Source organism: Corvus cornix, chromosome 2, assembly GCF_000738735.6.
Source record: "Corvus cornix cornix isolate S_Up_H32 chromosome 2, ASM73873v5, whole genome shotgun sequence".
Classification (NCBI taxonomy): domain Eukaryota; kingdom Metazoa; phylum Chordata; class Aves; order Passeriformes; family Corvidae; genus Corvus; species Corvus cornix.
In genome coordinates this window covers 82210390-82232373 of record NC_046333.1, presented here as the reverse complement: position 1 = coordinate 82232373, position 21984 = coordinate 82210390, and the positions used below count along the sequence as shown (strand labels likewise).

At 38.4% G+C, this 21984-nt stretch overlaps 1 protein-coding gene across 2 annotated transcripts in view; it reads left to right on the top strand.

Moving 5' to 3' along the window:
- ADCY2 (adenylate cyclase 2) overlaps positions 1 to 21984 on the top strand; it is a 205755-nt gene that overhangs the window by 90169 nt on the left and 93602 nt on the right. For both annotated transcript variants that reach the window (XM_039549160.1, XM_039549159.1), the window contains exon 4: positions 9356 to 9505. In XM_039549160.1, coding sequence (XP_039405094.1) covers positions 9356 to 9505 — 150 coding nt within the window. The remainder of the gene's footprint in view (positions 1 to 9355; positions 9506 to 21984) is intronic.

The window sequence follows — 21984 nt, the reverse complement described above, 5'->3', positions numbered from 1 at the left end:
TAAACTGTCCATTGATTTTAATTTCCATATATATTGATAACTGAGAGTATTAATATGCAGTGCAGTTACATACAGTATAAACTACAAAAATTATGGGAGAAATCTGAAATTAACATTAGGTTTTTGAGGGTTAAGCATATCAGTACATGAATAATGAGCACATACGTGATTATCGGTTCATTTATCTGTTTGTCCTTCCTTCTGGTAGCTTTTGAACTTACTGATTAATTTCTGTAAAACTTGCCAGGAGGCAAGATGTTGAGAGATATATGAAGAAATTTCATTAAGACTGGTAGATAATAATATGAAATAAACTTCATGAAGACTGCTAGACAGTGCAGGAGAGATAGCCTAGTAATACTCCTGATCGGGGCAAGTAAGGAGAAATCTACTGGTACACATGAAACTTGGCAACGTATTGCTGGTCCCATAAGTAAATGTACTTACATTTGAGATTTTAGTGTTGGAGGGCAGTGGGTGGAGGTTTAAGAGTGAACCAGATTTATAGGAAAAGATTGAAGTTATTTTAAGATCAGACATAGGATTATTTCTGTAACATGTCAAAGATTGATGTATTACTCCATAGATTTTATTTTTGGGTTGGTTTTTTTTGTTTGTTTGTTTGTTTTTGTTTTTGTTTTAATTTTATGGTATTTCTTTTTTTTTTTTTTTTTTAATTCTTTTAGCACACTAATACTCACCAGTATATGACATCCAGGACGTAAAAATTAATCTCAGTCTTTTTGAGAGAACATTTTAAGATCAGTTTTAGTAGTAAAGAAATTAAATGATCCCAGAGGCGCATGTAAACACAAATTACCTCTCTGCAGGCAGGCAGGAGAATGCAGTGGCTGCCTGATTCCTTCTCACAGAAGAGAACATGAGTTCCCCTCTGGCAAAAACAAAAAAAAAATTAGATTCAAAATATGAAGAGTTATTAATTAGAGTCAATGATATTGATTATATGTATTACACAGAAGTGTTCTAAAGGGACCATAACTCTGATTCTTGTTCCTTGTTTATTTTTCCTGGGTTTGATTAAAGAGCTTACAGTTTATGGTCTGTTTTTATCTACGCTGGTGTATAGATAGGGTCTGTGTGTGCCCAGAGCTGAAGAAAATAAATCCAGTCATTCCACAGAACACCTCAGAGCTATGAGAAAGTTCAGTCTGCAAGAATGTTAAAAAGAAAATCACATCAAATAACATACATATTACAAAAAAGGAATATCCTGCTGCTGTCCTCAGTGCTCTGATTGCAAAAGCTACAAAGAGAATTACACATCCCAATTAGAAGACAACATTGCAACTTCCTGGCTTGTAAAATGACATCAATTCCTCTTCCACAAAGGGACTCTTTACCAAATTTATTTTAGCACTGGAAATATGGAACCATCTAGGATACTGAGTAATTCAAATCTTTATTTTTTTGTTGCTTCGCAGTTATTTTCAGCAATCTTGTATTGGTGGGGGTTTTTTTGGTTGGTTTGTGGTTTTTCTTTTAATTGAGCTGTTTCTTGAAAAATTGCAGCTTGTTTTTCTACTTACCTTGCTGTAAAACATTCGACATTCTCCTTGATATAGACAAAGGGTCTGAGGATTGTGGATCTTCCTGTTCCTTCTCTTCATCTGTAGTGTGTTCTTATTGTGGCTTTCATAAGTATTTAAGGATTTAAATATCTTTGACCTTTCAGACTATTAAAATAATTTTGCAGTGATTAAAGAAATTGTTTTTACTTTGAATTCATGAGGAAGTAAGTATGCAGTTGCCCATAATCTCTCTGTCCTTCAGCCAGTCATGTTCTGCACCGAAATAATTTTAATTCATAAACTTTTACAACAATCTCTAAAACAGAAATAGAAGTCTAAGAGATTGCCACATTTCTTCATGAAACACAGGAGCTTTCGTAATAAAGACCCCACCTTAGTGATCTCATTAAGTACAGGAAAAGGCCAGGTATTACTTTCTGTAGCAGCAGCTGGTAGATCAAGCACCACAAGATTACTAGTTTTCGGCCAGCTGCAAAAATTTTTGCCCTGTAATTTCACTCCTCCCCAAACTCCGGGCTTTTGAAACAGAGGTTGCCATATGGACAAATATCTCCCATTTTCAAATTTGTCATCCTACTTGTGAGCTATGACATAGCTTGTTGGCGCTGAAATGTATTAAAATGTTAGACTTCTATAGGTCTGGAAATGAGAAAGAAGAAAAGGTCAACATTGTATGACTGGCCAGAGCTCTATGTGCAAGAGTTTTGCATGGAGTAGCTGGAGAACCTTCTGAACACTTCTACTTAAAATAATGGTATTGGGCATAGTGCATGAATAACTGATTTACATGGTGGCTATACATTTCCTTTTAAAATGCTGCTTTTCATTTCTACCCAGTGCTACCCAGTTCTTTTCAGCTGAATTATGTCCAAGTCTAAAAATCTACAGGTTCCAAAGCAGCACAAACTTGTTCCCTAGCTTGGCAAGTCACACCACAAACCATTACATGAAAGATCAAATGGAGGGAGAGACAATTCATCTTTGCAGAGCTAAAGAATTTGCACTTTGTCAGTGATGTACGAAGTCTTTTTTCTCACATTTATTTCCATGCAGAAATTATAAATGAGCCATTTTTGCCCACCCCTCAGCTTCCATTTCCTCAGTTTTCTTATCCAGAAGAAAAGTGAAATTTAACCATTGAAAAAATTGCTAATTGTTTGTGTTGGTTTTGCTGTTGTTAAAAATTCTGCTTATGCAAGAATTCAGGAAGGATATGCACAATATCTAAGAGGAAGGAAATGTGGCATATAATTCAAAACTGGAAGCTTTCAATGCAGGGAAAATCTATGGAGAATTCTGATTTTTATATTCAGTATTTGAATAGCAGTTTCTAAGATATTTAACAAACGATTTATGCTTCAGTCAGAATCAGCAATCAGTATTCTAGTTCTTCTGTTTTTGTATAGCATAATACTTTATATACATATACCTTTGTGGGCACCTTTTATCAGCTGAACTTCTATATGATACACTACATTTTTTTGAGCAACTCAGTGAACTGTAGTACTCTCTTGAGAAATTAGTCATAGCTGCTTAACTTTGTCTTCATTTGCTTTTAAATACAGTCTATTTTGATAGTGAGGCACTAGACATCTGATTACTTGATGTTCACTGATACTGAAAAATACCTGTGCTTGAATGTAAAATTGCCCCATTGCTTGGAAGCGTGCAGTTTTCTGTAGGTCAAAAGAGGTGGAGGAGACATCAGCCAGGATTATGTTCCTTAAGTGATTAAAGATACTTCCTGGTGGTATCTTGGTGTTCCTTGTGTTAATTTTTGACTCATACTTAGATCACTTTCTGTAGACATTGAATTTATTCATTGATAAAACAGGAACTTCAGCACAGTGTACATAATGGATATATCTGAAGGGATGCAGATGGCCCACGAGATAGATTTGCCTCTCTCTCCACTCCAACTGTACAGAGAAATGGGAACTTGTGCTGTGTTACTCAGTATTTCCATATGGTGAATTGAGTGGGAGCTTAGTGGAATTTATGTATATTGTGGTTTTGGGGGGTTTTGGTCATACAGTGTCGGTTAGTAAAGGGCGTGAACCAGGTTCATGCAACAGTGTCTTTGAGATCACCCTGGTCTTTTTCTGCTGTTGAGTTACCATCATTCATTGCACTCTTTTCCACAGCTCAGGCTTGTTCTCCTGGGAGAAAGCCCTAACCATGTTGTGTAGTCTATGCCTGAATTGTCTACAGAGGTTCTCAGCTACAGCTTAATCTGCACAGTTATCAGAGCTTTCACAGAAAGATGGAGAATTTATTACCAGAAGATCCACCACAGCTTTTCTTATTATCTAATATGTATCTAGGGTTGGGGGAAGGCAAGGATGAGGAGGGAAAAAAAAAAAAGGATGGGGGGGAAGAGGCTGCAGGGTTCTACCCTACAGAAATGACAAGGTAGAAGATTGGTCTGACTCAGGATTTCATTCCAAGTGCTTTGGTACAGGTAGGATTCACAGCATGACATCTTCTCAGAGGAGGTGCCTGAACAGAAGAAACCTTTGGTATGGTTGCATATTGATTAGAGTACTTGCCTAAAAAGGGGGAAGCTTAGTTAATTTTTTTGGACTGAGGAAAACTTTGGACCTGTCTCTGCTGGGAGAATGCCTATGAGACTTTATAACAAACCAGGGATGGAGCTCGTGACCAGCTGGTATGTTGAAACTGGGCTGCAATTCAGAGGAAAATGCAGACCTGGGAGAGATATTCAGCAAGAAGTATATATATGTTGCCTTTTCTGTTTAGTAATGCTAATTGCACTTACTACTGAACACTCTATTGACAGTATGCATTTTGCTCAATAGCAGAAATGTACACTTAAGCCAGAATAAATACAGGCAAAAAAAAATCTGTTTAGAAACCAATTCATCCATTTCTTGAACTTTATTTCTAAGTTAATCCCTTAGTGACACATTTCTGAATGAACTCCATGCTAGCCAAAAGAATTAAGGGTGTTTTAAACACAGTTTCTATCTGCATATTCACTTACACATTTATGCGTTATATCTACGCTAAGTATGGCAGTGGCTGAGATATGTTGCATTGTCTTCGAACAGCTTAATTCAGGTACTGGAAGCCATCACAGAGCTTCATGTGGACTGAATTACCCCACTGAGTATCTGAAAAGCCTGGTTAATTAGCTTCCTTGCCTGTCAGTCACTTGTTTCCATCTATTTTCTCACTTCAGCTAGTTCAGTCATAAAACTGTAATTTCTTTTTCTATGATTGTGAAGATGATACTCATAATTTACTCCTCCATCTACCCTTTACAGTATATTTTTTAATTTTGATTGATTATATTCCTGGAGTTTTGTTTTAAATGGTCTATAACTTTAAGAAACTGGACAATTCATTTAGTGAGTGTGTGTGCAGCCTTTCAACAGTGACATCTACCTAGAGATCATGACAGCACACTGTTTATTTCAGTTCAATTTAGTTCTCATTTAGTTCCTACTACATATCTCAGCATTTTCTATGCCCAGCAGTCTTTATTTTCAGGCATTTCTTCCTACTTCATAATTTCATTTTAAGACCCAGCAGTGATTGCCAGTTGGAACACCCTACCCTGCACTGTGATCTGTCACACAAGATCTTTGTTCACTGATCCATATCTGCTGACACCAAAGCAGAATCAAGCGATTGTGATTTACAAAGAAATAGAAAATATTTTAATGTTGGGGCCCTCCCCCTGCCATGTAGTCCTGGGAGAGGGGCCCTGGGGAGGAGGCACAGGGTTTCCCTAGCCCCTGGTCAGCCTCGTTCCCCATTGGTTGTTCTGTGTTCCCCTGTGCCGGCAAGGACCCTCGGGTCCCGTGATTGAGCAGTTCCTCGGCAGAGCTCCGGCCATGCGGCTGGAGAAATAAACATCTCTGAAACATCTAGCAAGAATTGGTCCATAGATATTTCTTTCCATGGGCCTCGTTGTCTGATACAGCATGTTGCAGTATCTGCACTGTAACAAATGGTAGAGAAATGCTGGCAAGACACTGATCCCTAAGGACAGAAAATTCGTGAGTAAAAACCACTCTAGATCCCTCTCTTCTCGCCTTGGTTTGGATATGCTCTCTAAATTATGGAGGAACCGTGGAAAGACTCTTGGCTCTCAGAGCCGCATATGGACATTTATCTTAAATTTGAAAAGATTCTTGAACAACAATTTGTAAATTTTAGCTTAATTCAAGCTCAAAGAGAACTGAAACATTTCCTTTCATGGTTGTTTAAGAACTTTTTCTATGTTTCTTGGGATTTAATTCTTACCAAAGACTTTTGGAAGACCATTTGGACACAGTTAATTTCTGAGTCAAAATATATGCCGATGGAAGAATATTTTCGTGAATATTATTTAATTACCGAGACCATTGAACAATGTCAGCTGTGTGCTGGCAAAGGGAAGCCTGGCTCAGGGACCGTGCGACCCAGGCCACGTGGACCGAGCCCTCTCTGAGCAGCAGCGAGGCAATTCCCACGCATGGGCGGAGCGATGCGAGCTGCAGTGTCGGCAGCGGAGTGAGGCGTGGCGGGAGCGGCGCAACCCGGCGATGCCCGCCCGGCCCCGTGCGGCACGTGGTGGAGTGAGCCCCGTGAACGCCCGACCGAGAGGGGCGGTGCGTGGGCGGCGGCTGGCGGTGGAGCGGAGCCGCGCCGAACTGAAACGCGCACCGGAGCAGGGGGTGGGGGGGTCATCGCTTGGGGGCCCAGCCGAGACTCCGGCACAGCCCCAGGCAGTGGCAGTGCAGCTGAGAGCAGAGGAGATGGCACGCAGGGAGCTGGGCGGCCCAGCCCTGAATGCGACCCCGGGAAGAGCGTGCAGGCACGAGCAGCCCCGACAGCCCTGGCAGCACTGACAACCCTACCAATTCCAACACGGGAATGAGCGAAAGCGAAAGAGAAAGCAAAAATGCAGCAAGACAGAAAACAGCAACCACTCGGAAAAAGGAAAAAATCACCGTAGCTAAGGTTTTAGGAATAGTAAAATGGTAAAATGTTACACAAAATTATGGTTTTATAACGAGATGTGACAACCAGCAAGACATACTCATTCATAGAACTGCTATTAAAAAGAATAACCCTGAAAAATACATCCCAAGCTTGGGAGATAGAGAGGTGGTGGAGTTCAAAATAGTGCAAGGTAGAAAAGGGTTGCAAGCATCGCAGGTCACTGGGCCTGATGGTGTTCCAGTAAAAGGCAGTATACATGCTAAAAATCGTAGTCATGTTAGACAATATCTCCACTGTAGGGCCCCCTACAGTCTCCCTTTCTTAATCCCACCTTTCCCTTTTACCCTATATCCTATTACCCCCAGTGTATTCCCAATCCATTTTTTCACCCATGGTTTCCCTCACAAGACCATGCCTTTGCCAATTGTTTCCCCAAAAATCCCTTTCCGGTGCCGAGTGGGGGATGAAGAGGGGGAGGGAAGAAATTAACTGTTGTTTAGAGTTCCAACAGGTACAAATGGAAGAAACCCTCTCCTGCCTCAGTTTCCCCACAAAGCATGCTCAGAGAGTTCTGTGTCCCTTCTGTCAGCCCTAAGATGTTCCAGAGAATCTGTTTGGACATTTAAAGACTCAGAAGAGTGGCTTGTTTTATTTTGAAACTGTTCTTGTTATGTTTACCCAGTTGTTTTCAATGTTAAGATTAAATCTCTTTTGTTAAAAGTAAATGGGTGAAATGTCGGGGTCCTTCCCCCCCCACCATGTGGCCCTGGGAGAGGGGCCCTGGGGGGGAGACACGGGGTTTCCCTGCCCCTGGTCAGCCTCGTTCCCCATTGGTTGTTTTGTGTTCCCCTGCGCAGGCAAGGACCCTCGGGTCCCGTGATTGAGCAGTTCCTTGGCAGAGCCCCGGCCATGCGGCTGGAGAAATAAACATCTCTGAAACATCTAGCAAGAATCAGTCCATAAATACTTCTCTCTATGGGCCTCATTGTCTGATACAGCATGTTGCAGTATCTGCACTGTAACATTTTAAGGTCAAATATTTTACTGTACACCATAATCTCATATGTTTGTGGATTTTTTTTTAGATTATTGGCTGTTGTGAAATGTTCCGTGTAAACTATTTCTTATCCCTCTGCTTCATAATAGGGGTTCTTTGGAGAAAGTGAAATATGTAGATTTTTCTCATTGTTTTTAGATTTATCTATTTTAGAAAAATTTAAGAACTCAGATGTTGCTTTTCGAAACATTATAATGCCATAATCTTGAAGTTTTAGGGAAAGAAAGAAAAGTTCTACCAAACTGAAAACATCAATCATTTTTGCAGTAAAGGTGGATAGCTCCTGCTTTTAGCTTTGTGGAGCCATGAGAGGTGAGATGTCAGAAATGTCACAGATGGAGGAACAAGTACTGCATGCAATGATGTTAAGATTTGTGAGGAAAATAAAAGTATGTATTTGCCATTTTAAAGTTTCCATTTACAAAAGGAACATTAAAACTCCATGGTTTTCTTTTTTCTTGTGAATAAAACGTATTCCACAAGGAGATGGATTTCTGTTAATAGGACAATTTATCTTTTTTCTTTGAACCACTGTAGCACATTGTTGGACTTTTTTCTGATCTGTCTCTTTGTATTGGCTTTGCTTACACTACTAGCAGTTCACGAAAGATTGCCCGGTACATAGGTACACCAAAACCAGCCCATGAATGATCACCAGGGAAATCTATCATAAACCTCATGATTAGATTAGCTGTGAAGGATTAATGAAATTTTTGCCTCCTTTCTTCCTCCTTCCCCTCCAGACCATGAGTACTGTGACATCGTGCAGTGCTTGTAATCCAGGGTATATGATACACAGATAGAGACGATAGAGACCTGCTTTGAGCAGACTGCAGCTGTATCTCAGCTTCAATTTAATATTATCTTTATTATTACTTTTATTATTGAATTAGGAATTGGCTTCATTACTTTACTGTGTTTCTTTTGCTCTGAGTGAGCTAGAATGGATAAATGTGTTTCTTTTATTTGCAGCAATAAGCTGGGCACAGTTAAAAGTATTAGCATCACCACACAATATTGTGTCCTTTTCAAAGGTCAAGTGCAGAAAAGGCCTTGATTTTTTAAGCGAACTTATTTCCCATGTTCGTGGCTTGTTGCATGCAGAGGCATGTTGCAAGTGTGACCCCCTAAATCTTAAATCTTAAAGTTCTGTGTTTTAGGCAATTGCAGTTGTTTTGGTAATAGTGAAAAGTATATTCTAGCAGACAGCTGTCAAATCTTGCTCCTTAGACACTGCTTATCGTCACCAAGGTTACTATTTATAGCTGACTGATGGATAGCAGTGGATCAGGCGGAGGTAAAATGCAGGTCAGGCTTTTCTTGTGTGTAGGTGAAACTTTTCGGCCCTTACTCATATGGCACTGCAATAGAAAATGCTGCCGAAAGAGCATAGCAATAACATGGCTTCCAGCATTGCTGTTAGGAACCATAGCTATTGCTTTACATCAGTAGGTGATGATCCCACCTAATTGGTACTCAGCAGTGAAGTCTAACATGAGCTAAAATTCCTTTTGCAGAAAATGTGTACCTCGTTGAGTAGGCAAACATGTTGCTCATTTTCATTCCTGTTTAATCCTGAATTAAAACAGTATCCAGCCTAACTGATTCTATGATTCTGTTATTGCTTGGGATGTTGCCACTAGTTTTAAAGGGTTTTTGAAAGGTTAACCTTTGCTAGAAAACAAACAAAAGCAAAATATCTAACTGCAGCAATCTTCCTTTGCAAGCTAGGATTAATATCTGTTAATATATTTATGTAAATTCCCTGACACTTGTTTTTTTTTAATCCCCCTAGATATTGGCCAATGTAATAATTTTTATCTGCGGGAACTTGGCAGGAGCGTACCACAAACACCTCATGGAACTCGCGCTGCAGCAGACGTATCAGGACACATGCAACTGCATCAAATCCCGTATCAAGTTAGAATTTGAGAAGAGGCAACAGGTAAAGTAACACCCATGTCTGGGGCTGTTTTTCTGTTTTCACACTGTCCCCCTATTCGTCACTATGTAATTCAGCTTGTTAATGGAAAAGCACTTATTGAATTACTTAATGAAAGATGCAAAGTCTTTTGAATTGGTTGTGCACAGATTCCATCTGAATACAGGAAAGTGTTTTAGTTATTTCTGTTGTCAAATTATGTTTTTTCTCACTTGTTCTATGAAAATATTTATGATAAAGAAAGTTAAAAATGCTGTATAGATTCTGTTTGCACACTGCCTCTTTTGTTGTCCTCATGGAATAAGCAGTGAGATGTACACACATGCTTTTGGAAATCTTCAGTTATTCATGCCCAAGATCAATGCTGAAAATCTCTGCAAGAAGATATTTCTGCATTGTTTTTGAAAAACATTTGAATCCAAAATACTGATGAATCACGTGATATAGTTCTAGGGGTCAGGTTTGTTAAGAGGAGCTAGGGGAATTGCATAATGATACTATCTGTCATTTATTGCAGCAGTTGAATAAAAGAATTCTCTGATTGCTTTATATAGTTCTTTTTCTCTTTGCAAATTCTGTACAGATCCTATCATCCTGACAGATAGGTGCTTCATTTAAGAGAATTTGAAATACAAATCAGTTCACCAAGTAGTAAAGAAGATAGGTTCATTTGGCTTTGAAGGTCACCAAGACTCGAACTTCTGTGAACTGTAAAGAATCAGAAAATGGAATCTTCACTGGCAGGTGTCTGTTGTCACTAAAAGTGCTGCTGTGCACCTCATGTGTCCCAGCTGACCTTAATTGTTATGTCTGTCTCACAAGTGCCTTTAGACATTTAAATTAATGTTTTCAAGATCCATCACCAACACTTTTTTCTTAAAAAATGCAAATGGAAAGTCCACACCAGGGCTTTAACAGGTTGTTTGTTCAGAGGGTTATCCTTGTTCTGCTGGGCACTTGGGTTGCACACTGGCTGAAGTTGCTACAAAACATTTCAAGTAATCTTAAGGAGAAAAGTTTACAGTAAGAGCAAGTTTTGATGATTAGATGCAAAATTTGTATAAGGTACTGCTGCAGGAGAGGTTTGTAAGACAGTCATTTATGTTTGCACCTCTGCCTCCAAAGCTGTGTGCAGGGAATGGGTGGACTTTGTAACTGAGCACAATTGTAAGGGCCCAGGTTTCTATTAGTTGCTTTTTTTCCTCCCAGCATAGGAAATGCATTGTTTATCTGCAGGAAGAAGGGGGGTTGTGCTACTGGACACTGAATTCAAAGGAGTAAGGATGCTTCTTGTAAGAAGGCCGTACTTACCGCAGATATGGTTCTAGCTGATGTTTTCTGCAAATGTGTATTATTTTGCTAAAGGTTACTAGTTTCTATGGAAAGACATAAATAAGTAGCTTTGGTGTACTGAAGGTCTTGCAGAAAGGATTGACAACTTGACAGTGAAGAGAAGCACAACTACCAGGAATTCTGTGGCAGATACTGTTTCTATGGGGTTTGTAGTACTTGCGTCTCAAATATGCTGTAGCCTAGCAAGATGGAAAGATGCGAAACCATCTTTAACTGATAAATGTTGTTGTTCTTATAGAATAATCAAGGAAACTGTACATAATTTGTTATATATATTTAAGTGTGTGTTGTCATGTTTGTGTTTTGATAGGAATAAATCTGTCAAATTAGTTAAGACATCTACACAGCTCTAAGTAGTGTATTGCAGGGCTGGATTAGAAACAGACTGGTCAATGTCTTATTGAACAAAAGTCAAATATTCTGTGGAAATCAGTGATCTTTTTGATCTCCAGTGAGCTCAAAAAGAGCTCATTAGAATTTCAGATCTTCTTCTATAGATTTCTTTGATCTTTATCCCCTCAACCCCTTAATGTATGCCCCTTACCTCCTGTCAAGGTTTTTCCAACCAAAAAATGAAGACGTGTACCTCCATATTATCACACTTAGGGACATTAGATATTTAAACCTGAAAAGGTAAAATGAAGATTCATTTAATAAGGTAGGTGGTTTTTTTTCCCCAGGATTAACACACTTCCTTGTTTGCAGACATTAGTTCAGAAGTGGATGTACTTTAGTCTGTCCTTTAACACTGCTTGTTTTGCCAAGAAGATACAGAAGATCATCCACATTGTTAGTACTTAGGAAGCAAGTCGATCATATTGGTGACTAGTTTTAGAGAACTGGGATACAATGAAACAGTAGGAGCATGGTGCATTTTAAAAAGCATTTTTTTTGATCAAAGCCTTTATTAGCCTGTAAAAGGTTGTAGCATGACCCTTGATTCTACATCTCTGTAACAGGAAAAAAATTTAATTTAGTTTAATTTACTTTGCATAAGCTACTTTCGTACAAGTGCAGAGCGTAGGATGTGCTTCTAAATGATTAGGGCTCCAGGTCAAATTTGCATATATTTCCAGATCATGGACATCATGTCTTTTATAATTGTTTTTGAAAGATGTACAATTTATGTTTCAAATTATTCTGTGAATTTCCTATTATATTATTTGAGAGTAGGCTCATACAAATGTAGACAACCATTGTTTTTCAGTTACTGGGGGTTTTTTTTGTGTGTCTTTGAATAGCCTTTTTGAAAACACCATTTTGATACATCAGTAGATAAGTCTATTGCAATACCACTCAACAATTACACCAAAGAACTCAAGAGAAACACCATAATTCGTTGTTTTTAAGTGAGATCAACACACATTAGAATCTGGTGAAATAGGGGGGTGTGTGTATATACTGGGGTACAAGTTGGACATACTGTACCCACACCACTGTGTATTTCTTCTGTTTCTTCACAGCAAAGGCTGGATGGTCCCAAAGGGACAGGAAGCTGTGGGTGGTGACACCTCCCAGCAGGGCAGGGGCCACGTTTGAACTTGTGTGGTAAAAAGCAGTATTTTCAAAGCCCACTTTGGTGTTTCTCACACATCTTTTATTTCTTTTCAGTGTTTATGAAAGGGAAATGTGAAATTATTCTGACCTCTTTTGAATTTGCAGTCTTATTTCAAGATATGTATTTAAAATAGCCTCTCATAGTGTTATTTGTCTCCCTGATAAAAGTCTGGCTGACAGTTTGTAGGGGTAATGAATGACTCACTAGTGCTGAGTGCAAGATCTTAATGCTGACAGCAGTATAATTGCTCTTCTCTCTCTCTTCTGGGGCTTTGCATCGTGAGACACAGGAATATACACTGAGAGGTTCTTACAACACCACGGGGAGGTGTTCGTAAGGTGTTGGTGTTCAGTGGGTTCTCTGAAATGCTGTCTTTGAGAAGGAGGCAGTATAATGATGGTTTTAGAAACCATCTACTCGGGTAGCAGATGAAAATGAATGAGGTTTCAAATCATTGAGTGGGATTTTAACTTTTTCACTGAAACATGGTGAAACAATACCATTAAAGGGACTGAAATATTTCAAAATTGTTTTAAAATTAATCTAAAACAGAGAAGCCTCATACATTTATGAGGTTTAAGGCTTTTAGTAAAGAATGGAAACATTGAAATACATTGTTTGGAACTAATATATAAAATGTGGATCCCTGAAAGTTTAATAAATGCTTTTTAAAAGGTAAGCTACTAACATTTTCATGAATATGGAATAGGTTTTTGAAGAGCTTCCTCATTTTCCTTTTCCTTGTAACTTCAAGGCTAGAAAATGGGAAAAACAAAGACTAGTGTTGGTCTTTTAAATTTTAGAATCCATTTTTTACTTCAGCAATGTTTGTGCATATATACGTGTGTACATGGGCTTGACACTGGAGACTCCAGATCTGTAAGTATATAGATCTATAGAATCTAGAAGTGACCAATCACCACTGGTAACTTGAAGAAATACAGACCTGGACCTGGACACAAGTGCTTTTAGGGGGAACAAAGAACAAGAGCATAGACTTGCAGATCAGCAAATAAATAGCAAGGTATAAAGATACCAGATATCTGTTACCAGGTATCTAGAAAGTACTGCAAAGAGATCCTAGACTGAGGAAGAAGTAACCGTCAGTATCAACATCACCATCATACTCCTGCTCACAAAGGACTTCAGATGCTGATGACTTGCTAAAAGTCTCTCACCACTACTGCCAGGCTGAAACCCATCCACATTAGGACACACAGGAACAGTTAAAGCATGAGCCTTTTACCAGAAAAAGGGTTGTAAACTAAGAAGTGTATGCATAACAATTTAAACCATATTATTACTACTAAGACTTTGCTTTGTTAATATAGAAGTATTTCTTTTTTTATTTGGTTTTATTTTCTTTATTTTTCTCTAATAATTAGAGCAAGAGTAATACTGATTATTGGATTAGACTGTTAAGATTTGTGAAGTTATGCTAGAAAGAAATGTAAACTAACAGTAAATTCTTAGCTTTATATGTGTGTGTGTGTGTGTGTGTGTACATTATCAGGTTTGTTTCCTTGTAGTCCATAAACAAGATTTTGAGTATTATGCTTCATGTGTCCCTCTGGATCCTGAAGTGCATAATACCAATGTTATTCAAGCAGAAAGCAGGGGTTTCACAGCAAGATGTCTCAAGTTCATCAGGAAGACATAAATACTGGCGGTTTGAACCCTCTTCCTCCTCAATTTTATTCCACTCAAAACTATACACTGCTGTCCCCCAGCCCTATGACCCCAGAGGGATTGTTTGTCCCACCTGGGTGCTCCCAGAGCAAAGCCAATACAGAGAAGCAACAGGCATGTGTCCACCAGGCAACTGCTGCCACATCTGAAAATCAGACCCAAGGCAAGCTCCGAGAAGTCTGGAGACCCGGTGTTGAATACAGAGCCTGTGATGTCGTGGTAAAATTGTATTTTCTGGGCTACAGAAGCCCGGAGCAACTTCATCTACTTTTGGAGTTAGCCCTGTTTGGAGCAAGATACTGGACTATGGATCTCAGGAGGTCACTTCCAATCTGAATTTTTCAGTGAGCCTCTGGTTTTCTTTAATGTCTTTCCTAGAACAGAGTGCTATGACATACAGAAATACTATGATTTAAGATAGAAATAAATGAAAAGGTAAATGTCACTTTGAATCATATCCTATACTGGCAAATGAATGTTTTTTGAATAAATAAAAAATCCTGTTGGGTGCTACTGAATTTTTTCTAAGTTTCTCATACTGACTGCTTACAGAAATGTAATGCCAGGAATAGTGCAGCTATATTTGCTCCTATTTATTGATGAGAGTAATAGTAATTTTGCCAGAGGAATATATGTTTGTTAAGAAAAGCTGAGTTATTTGAAAATAAAATAGATACCCATTGTCACTTCATTATGTTCAGATTTTCCAGTCACTGAAGAATTTGAAATAGACTAAATAGTCATGATGATACTACAATAAGAAGAGCCTGCAATTAATTATCCCCCAAGGCTCAATATTTAGTAAGAATATGAAACTTTTGATTTCAAGTTTTATGTCACGACCAAGACCCGTAGATCAAAAAGTTGTAACAAAGGTAGGGTTAGAAGGTACAGAGGCTTCACACATGCCTGGCTGACCAGAGCTTTTGTAAGGTAGAAAAGATACTCAGTTCCTTGCCTGCAAAAGGATCATGTACTACATTAGCAATCTGCATCTTAATTATACCCCTGGAGTTATTCTTTCATAATACTTCACTACTTAAAGAGTTGCTTAGGAGCTTCTGCCCTGTAGAGATGGAGCAGTGAGGAGAGTGATTGGCAGCTTTTCAGTTTACCACTCCGGAAAACTCCAGAGGTCCAACAAGTGTGGGATACTTCCCTTTCAGTGCTTTTTCAGGGATCTGGGAAATGAGCTTCAAATTTATAGCAAAACATTATTAATGGATGACCACTTTTCCTAACCATTATTTTCCCAGTTCTGCTCTGCTAAATTGTTTGTAGGAGCTATGAGAGACTCCTTATGTAGAAATAAGGCTTTGTCATGTTCTGAAATGTTATAAAATGTGCCTTTCAGCCCAGGGAATGTATATTTCACTCTTAGAGGGAGAGATGCCAATATTGGAAGTCTAGTTACCTACATGAAGACACTCATATTGTCCACAATTCTGAAATTAATGGCTTAGCAAATGCCTTGTGCAAGTATCTACTGCAGAGATCAATAGAGACACTGCAGTTCTTGCATGTAATCTTTTTCCTACCTCAGGACTTCATTGTGAGAAAAGGTCATTTACCATTTTGCAGTGAAGTAGATGAGATTTCAGCTGCTTCTGTGTGTGTTGATCTGCAGTAATTTATTACATCTAACATAATCAGATAAACTGATGAGTCATGCTGCTTTGTTTTATAAGGAAAATGTATAGTTTAAGCAGATACTAATTACCACATTTTCATAGATATCCTGATAATTTGGATGAAACACATAGCTGGCAGGCAAATGTTAATTTTTGTCATGGCACCTGAAATTTTGTCAGCCACATTACAAAAGCTAAAATTATTAGCTGAAAAATCATTCTTTTTAGAAAGAGAATGTCTTTTGACAGCAAGTCCAAAGTTTTCAATTGTTACTTATTCCCATAATTAATTGCCTCATTTTTAAATTGCCATTTTATTTCCAGATAAAAGTTATTTATGTCCAACTAGATCTCTTTTTCCTTACTAACCTTGCTATGTCTTTTTCAACTCTCCACATTAAACATTATTCTCTACAGATAGGGAGTACAGGATATTGTGCCTAGAGAAACTACACATAGATCACAAACATTTTGATAATCCAGAGGCCTTTTCCAGTCTTCTTTTTGTTTTTTAACATGCAGAATTGCTCAGTCATGTCATAAATATTCTTATAATATTGTAGATAACTTAAACATCTTAAAGGATTCTCTGTAATGAGGATTTTCCAGGCATTTGTTCATTTGTGTGACCTTTTCATGGTTTCTTGGATCATTTTTATAACAAGTATATTTGAACACACTGTTGTCAATTATGTTCATGTAAGGGGATAAAGATCCATAAAAAAGTCTTTTTATGAGTCTCTGGGTCACATTGACTTTGTTAGCAGCAGCAGCATGCTGGGAGATCCTGCTCATTGGGTTAAGTACCATGAGCTGTCTATTCTTTCCAGAATTACTGCTTTCCAACCTACCTGCTTCCGTATTGTAAATATATGTTTTCATTCTGAATTCATTTTCTTTGGGTGTTTTAAATAACTTCTGTGTTGCTGCTCACCAAAAGTTATGTATTCTTCTAACATTGTTAATAATCATATCAATTCTAAATATCTTCTTTATATCACTCCTAATACATTTTGTTCTTTAGGTGATTGCCCACATGAACATTTACACTGCCAGTGCACATACACTAAAGCTAGGGACATCTGAACCCTATGTGCCACTGTGTTCTTTCCCCTTGCTTTACTCTGCTCAGGTTATAATGGAAAGGTGTGGTCACTGTCTTTAAGGTCTTCTCAGCAATCTGGCTAAATTGGGACTTCTCTGGACATTCATATCCTTGTCCATGGCCTAGCTAGATACTACTTCCAACTCTTTTCAGATTGTAAATCAGTTACCTTTCTCTTTTTGTAATATTCTCTTTCTTTTCTCTTCCCTCCAAACCCTTACCTCCCTTTAGCAATTTCCTGGATATGAAAGGCTTCCTACTGTAGGAAACACCATTAGGAAAAAAGTACAACTCTGCTAAATATACTACTCCCAGGTGCTTTCAACCAAAAGTGAAACCTACCAAGTGGTAGGTGTCAAGTATGAGCCCCCTCTGCTACCTTCTAGGAGCTCAACTGATTGTGTACAAGACCAACTTGCTTCTAAGAGCTGCTATGAAAGGTTTAAGAACTTAAGAGTACGGTCTCCTCACTCCTTCCCTTAGGAGCTGCTTTTTCCTGAGGCTGTAACCCTTGGTCCCCCCTGAGTTGTGTTGCAGCTGCACTGCAGTCATGTCAGTGCCATCTAACTTGTCAGTCTGGACCCTGACCCACAGATTTGACTTTTTGAAGAAAAACCCTTTCCTTCCATTTGGAGTTGTCATTGGATTAATCCATTTGTGTTCCAAGATGGTGTTAGGACAATGAATCTATTCCTGTAGGTCACCAGGCTTCTCTTCAGGCAATCCCATTTCCCTTACAGGTATCGGTAAGAATCGTACACGTGGATGCTTAATGAAATGAGAAAGAAACACTGCTTAATAATTAGCAGAGGTTCTGTGAACTGTGTTGCCCTCAAAGGTGCTCACAGCCTGTGTGCCTTGCTGACTCTTAGAGCCATGTTTCATGTTCTATTATATTTTGGTTTTCTTTTAAATCAGAGGTCTCCCCGATTGAGAGGAGTGTGAGTTTATAGGGAGTGGAAGGGGAAGTGATATGGGCATGGTGATACTCCTCGAGCTAAAAGGTGCACATCCAACCTTGGATGCCTGGACGTATACACACCTACAGCATGGTTGTGTACAACAGCTCTCAGCATGTAGGGACATTGAGGCAAGTAGGTTTTTTGTTAAAAACATTGCATTTATTTGTTCTTCCAGATTATCAAGTAGCTTTCTGGAAACCTGTGATGTCTCAGGCTTGCTACACAAAATACTCAACATAAAAATATGTTTCTCAGTAAATTGCATTTAGAAATCTGCCAGGAAGTTCAATTGCAAGCCATTCAATCTGTGCTACTGTGCTAATTTTTAAACCAGAATGTTGTATAACACTAAATCATATGTTTGTATAAATCTAAATTATCACATGAACACTCATTATCGTTGACAAATGTCCTCTTGTTAAAAAAAAAAAAGCCTGGTTGCCGCATTAAAGGAAACAAACCCAAGAATTACAGCTGCATTGGTTCTTGAGGTAGTTCTGGTGGAAACGAAGCTTTGTACATTATTATAGGTGAAAGTAAGCGTGACATCTTGATGAAAATTTAACTTTTTTAAAATGCAGTAGTGGTGACAGTAAACACCTTCCCTGAACTTCCTCTCCCTGTATTACCTTATTTGACTGAAACCTGGCACTTGCTTTCTAAATCCTTACCAGAGCCACTAATGAATTCTTTCCGGCCTCCTCCTCCAGTTTTAATGTGTTTTCAGATGGCAGAGATTCAAAAAGAAATAAAAAGGAAAAAGAGAAGTGAGAGAGAATGCAAAAGTCCACAGGCTTAACTATTTAAAACTTCTACATTCATCTCTTCTATATGTACTGAAACACATTTTGTGAACTTAATTTGTTCCTCTAACTGAAATGCTCAACGAATTTTCATGAGCAGATGTGCAAGTGTAGAGTAAACCCTACTAGATCTGTTTTCAAAACACAATTTATAGAAGGCTCTATTCCTACTTCAGGATGTTTTTTTGTATGGTGTAGAAAAAAAAGACTCAAATATAAAGAGATTATTTCATCTTTCTCCCTGCTTGGTGGTGGGACCAAGAATACTTGAAACATCCTCAGCAGGTGTCTGTCTTAACTGTCCCTACAAAATCTGGAGCTTCTATACCCTTCCTAGATAACATGTTCCATTCTGCCTTTATCTTTGGGGAATATTTTCCCTTTTGCCCAACTTAATAAGCCACAATTCAATCTAGGCCTGTGAATTGCATTGGATATAAATCAAGTTGATTCCTTTCCTCTTTATTAGAACCTTACATGCACCTGAAGGCTATTGTCCCCTCTCAGTTATCGCTAAAACAATAAAGTGCTAAAGTAAGGAAAACAAGCCCAGTTTCCTCCACTGTGGCTTGTAGGACATGTTTTCTTGGTCTCTCATACTTTGTGTTGTCTAACTTTCTCCAGCTGGTCCAGATGATTTTTTGTAATGTTGAGTACTTTGGCTGTGTTATGTTTCTTTTTAAGTACAATTTGACATTTCAGAGGACCTTGGAATATAATGTGCTATTGTTCCTTTCACCTTTGCATTTCTGAGTTTGTTTAAAAATCAATTTACTGGAGGTCACACAGAATCCATAATTAAATCAGTTCCATTGTCTACCAGTGCCAGACTGGAACTGTCTCCACAGTTTCACTGCTCTTTGACCACTCCATTTTAGTAGGTTTCCTGCTTTTAGACTGTAGTTACATAAGCCACCATGCACTTAATTGAAATAGAGAAGTGATTTTTGCTTATTTGCTGTAACCAAAACCTAATATAAATATGTAGTATTCATCTTTTTCCTTCTAAGGTGAGAAAAATAAAATTGCCTCAGTGCTTTGAACAACCGCGATTTGAAATGGTTTCATATTTTAAATATTATTAATACAATTCAGCTGTCTGTGTAGGATATTAAACTGACCTAAGGAAAAATCCAAAATAGCTGCAGCACTGATGCATTTTAGTCAATTACTGGGAAGTCTTCACGATCCCTCAAATCTTGTACCCTGGAATTGCAAGAAAATATGTTCACCCAGCCTTTTTGTAACTTTAGATTCCTCCCTCTTAACACTATGTAGTGTTTTCTTTTTGCAGCTGGTTGTATTTGAAGGCTCTTTCATGGTCTTACTCTGTTGACTGTGTTAGAGTCTTCAGCTTTCAGCTATCATGCATTTGGGGTTGCTCTGTATTTAATAAAGTGACTATTGTCTTTCTCTTGTACTGTTATTTATATCCAGTGCACTGGATTTTCTATTTCACACTAAGTAATTAAATCTTATGGAGAAAGAATTGCAGCTGACTTTTTCCAAATTCATCACTTTGAGTACCCCAAACCACACTGTAAATAACTTCATCGAGGAGCATTTCTTTTCCTGTCATTTGCATTTGTGCATCCTTAGTGTTTCTCAGATGTTCTTGTTAAAATGATCTCAAAAAGAATTTTATACTCTCAAATATCATTCCATTTCATTCTTTCATGCCTCTCTCTGCCAGTAAATAGGTGTCTTCTTCCATGCTTCCTTTCATCTCTTGGGACAGATCTTAAATCCCTCGTGTATATCTCTTCTTTCAAAGTACATTTTTTTCCTGTACAATCTTTCATGGAGACCTTTTGCCCTATGAAAACTAGGACTGGTTTACTCTTTGAAAAAATAATAGTTTGACTCCTACTACTGTATTTATTTTGTGTGATTAATCAGACTAGTGCTTTTTAATATTTGTGAATATCTGATATGCTGGTCCCGTTCAAACTGTATTCAGCATCCTTACCCCCACTTCCCATTTTTTAGATGGCCATTCAATAAAAAACCTCAAAAATACTAAATGACCTGCCTGCTACTCGTCCCTAGATAGTCTGCATAAAGGAGGACATCTATTTTGAAAACACTAAAATGTAAAAGATAAAGTCCCAGCTACTAAATATTCTCAACCTCTCCTTGAGTATGAGGAACTGCTCATGAAATACGAGATAGAGGAGACATGAGAGTGTCTTTGCCTGTGGCAAATTTAACAACAGCAGGAGGTTCCAGTCATGTGGGTATGGGCTGAGTAAACATTATGGGCCACGGTGTGCTGTGGGTCATGCTACAGCAGACATAAGCTTAACAGGGGCAAATTTTTAAGCTAAGTTCCTTCTCAGTTCTTTAAGCTAATCACAAGAAGTCCTGTAAGTAAGCCTTGATTTATTCCTGAACATTGTGAGCATCTCTACATGGTTAAAACAGGGGGAAGAAAACGAACACAAAAGTATACACCTATGAAAAAGTGCAATAGATAATCTTGGGCATATGCTTCCCCAGTGATCTATCTGAGTGCAAGAGAATGTGTGGCCCAGTTACTTAATGAACCAGAATTGATGTTGCATTTAACCAATTTTGATATCCACAAGTCCTGTGGCACACTTTTTCAACTCAACTGCATAAGGTGTGAAAAATAATTTCCTTTTGGTAGTTTTAGTTATTGACTGCATCGTTTTATTTCATGACTGCTTAAGTCAGTCTTAGATAGTCTAAAGCTCAGATTACAGTGTGCCTGTTTTAAAGTTTCTTCTTCGTTGCTACTTTCATTGGATTTTTCATGTTCAGTAGTTACCAGACTTCTCATTATAGGTCATCAAATGTGACTACTCAAGCAGTAAGACAGTACTAAATTTGTGTAGCCTTTTTTAATTTTCTGCTTGTAGCAGATAATGGAAAATTACTGTATTGATGACTTTACACAGGATAATAAATTTTCAGGCTCTAATGGTGCCTAACAATCCCAAACTTTTTTCCAACATTGAATAGGAAGTTTCCTGTAGTATTTAGAGAAAAGTGTAATATTGAGGTGGTTTAGCCATATTCCACAGCCAAACATCTACCTAGCTACTCACTCACTGCCCCCCAGCCCCAGCAGGAAAGGGGGAGAAAATAGGGGGAAAACAAACAGGAATGGGAAAGCTTGTAAGCTTGTAGATCCAGACAGGGGAATAATTTACCATTTACCACTGTGGGAAAAACAGACTTAATCTCCTGAAAATAACATAGTTTGGGCTAATTAGAAGCAAAAGAGACATAAAAAAGCCACATCTTTCCTCTCACCTTTCCCAGCTTCACTCCTTCATTCTCAGCTCCCCTACCCTGTTGAAGCACCATGGAGGGGAATAAAGGGTGGTCAGTACCTAGGAGTTCTCTCTGCTGCTG